This window comes from Terrapene carolina, unplaced genomic scaffold (assembly GCF_002925995.2).
Source record: "Terrapene carolina triunguis isolate 2854851 unplaced genomic scaffold, T_m_triunguis-2.0 Scaffold23892, whole genome shotgun sequence".
Lineage (NCBI taxonomy): Eukaryota > Metazoa > Chordata > Testudines > Emydidae > Terrapene > Terrapene triunguis.
Genome location: NW_020688243.1, coordinates 4534 through 6637, shown reverse-complemented (window position 1 = coordinate 6637; position 2104 = coordinate 4534). Strand labels below are relative to the sequence as shown.

General features: G+C 60.6%; 1 protein-coding gene across 1 annotated transcript in view; it reads left to right on the top strand.

Moving 5' to 3' along the window:
* Positions 1 to 1468: 1468 nt before the first annotated feature.
* Positions 1469 to 2104, top strand: part of LOC112123461 (voltage-dependent calcium channel gamma-8 subunit-like) — a gene marked incomplete at both ends in the record, with an annotated part of 4266 nt that continues 3630 nt past the window's right edge. Inside the window, one exon of the mRNA XM_024222072.1 lies at positions 1469 to 1868. Coding sequence (XP_024077840.1) covers positions 1469 to 1868 — 400 coding nt within the window. The remainder of the gene's footprint in view (positions 1869 to 2104) is intronic.

Here is a 2104-nt window from a genome sequence, read left to right as displayed (position 1 = left end):
TCTATCTATCTATCTATCTATCTATCTATCTATCTATCTATCTATCTTCCCCCCATGACAAGGCATCTGTGTCTCTCTCCTCCTCACTCCTTTCCCTTGTTTCGGGACATCACTCTTTCAGGGTGTCTACGTGGCTCTCTCTACTGGGACGCTGGGCAGTGCTGGCTCGGGTGTGCTGCTCCGCTGGGAGGCCTCGGTTTTTGCCGGCAGCTGGTTCTTTGATCCACAGGCCTGGCTGAAGGCGACCGGCTGCGCTAACCAGATGCCAGGCCCCACTTGTCCTCTTCTGGCTTCCCCAATTTCCCCCGGGCTCCACAGGGCTCTGCCCTTTGGTGCCTGGAAGAGTTGCTGAAATTTGGGGTGAGGCCGGATGCAGCCGTACCAAGTGCTCATGCTCCAGACACAGGAATATCGGGCTTGGGGTGGGTCTCGCTTTGTCCTTCGAGGCATTCGATGCCCAGGAGGAGCATTCATGGACCCCAATACCCTGCCCATCTTCATCTTCCTGTGCTGGTGGGGTGCAAACAGTGTTTGCCTCAGTTTCTCTATGTTTTCAATGAGGCTAAGAGAGGGAAAGAGACAGAGTCACAGAGCCAATAACAGCACCCAGGAGTCCTGGCTCCCGGCCCCCCCAGCCCCCCATGCTCTAACCACTAGACCCCACTTCCCTCCCAGAGCTGGGGAGAGAACCCAGGAGTCCTGGCTGCCAGTCTCCCAGCACCCCTCCACAGCAGTGCAGGCTGGGGAGGGGGAACCCGGGAGGGACTCCCGCAGCGGGGGATGCAGGGGACCGCAGGGTGGGGAAGGGGGAGTTTACAGGCCATGGGGGTGGATCAGGGAGGGAGGTGGTGTTAGGAGCGCAGGCTGGTGGGGGGAATGGAATATTGGGATGGGATTGGTGCTGTGTATCAGAAGGGTGTGCGGGGGGGTGCTGGGAGTCAGAGGGGCATGCAGGGGGTACTGGGTGTCAGATGGGTGCAGAGGGGTTGCTGGGTGTTAGAGGGCTATGTGGGGTGTGTGCTGGGTGTCAGAGGGGCATGTGTGTGTGGGGGTGCTGGGTGTCAGGCCATCTCCTTGCCCGTCCCCAGCTAATCTCCCCCCTTCTCCATTTCTCTCCCACCCCCAGGTCGGCTGGCACCGTGCCCCACGCTGAGGACAGACCAGGTGGGCTAGCGCCACCCATGGAATCGCCCCTGGGGCTGCCAATACGGGCGCCCGCACCCCTCGACCCACTCGGCCTCCAGCCCAGAACCAGGGACTGAAGCCGAGGAAGGAGACACCTGCTTAAGGAAGAAAATCTGTGCTCTGGGAGGGGAGTGGTGTCTAGTGGTTAGAGCAGGGGGGGCTGGGCGCCAGGGCTCCTGGGTTCTATCTCTGGTTCCAGGAGGTTATTGGAGTCTAGTGGTTAGAGCAGGGAGCCCGGACTCCTGGGTTCTATCCCCCACTGTGGGAGGTTATTGGGGTCTAGTGGCTAGAGAGTTTTAGGACCCAGGACTCCTGGGTTCCAGAGACGATCCCCTGTCCCCAGCCACGAGTAGGGAGGAGGGTGCTGGTGCAAGGAAGTCCCCGTTGTCTGGTTGGGTGGGTGGCCCCACCCCATCCCCCTGTCAAGCTGGAGTCCCTGAAGCGCTGGAATGAGGAGAGGGTGGTGTGGTGTGAGAAGGGGGTTCAGATCCTCCTCACCACCGTCGGGGCCTTCGCAGCCTTCGGCCTCATGACCATCGCCATCGGCACCGACTACTGGCTCTACGCCCGCGCCTTCATCTGTAACACCACCAACATCTCCAGCGAGGAGATGCCCCACAAGGACAAGAAGGACCCAGGGGGCCTCACCCACTCTGGCCTCTGGAGGATATGCTGCCTGGAAGGTACCTTCATTTCAGGATCCCGGGCTGGGCACTGCTTTGGGGAAGCTTGCAGCATAGGTGTCCCCACTGGGGCACTGCTGTGGGGAAGCTCACAGCATCAGTGTCCCCATCTGGTCACTGCTGTGGGGAAGCTCGCAGCATCAGCATCCCCATCTGGGCACTGCTGTGGGAAAGCTCACAGCATCAGCGTCCCCGTCTGGGCACCGCTGTGGGGAAGCTCACAACATCAGCATCCC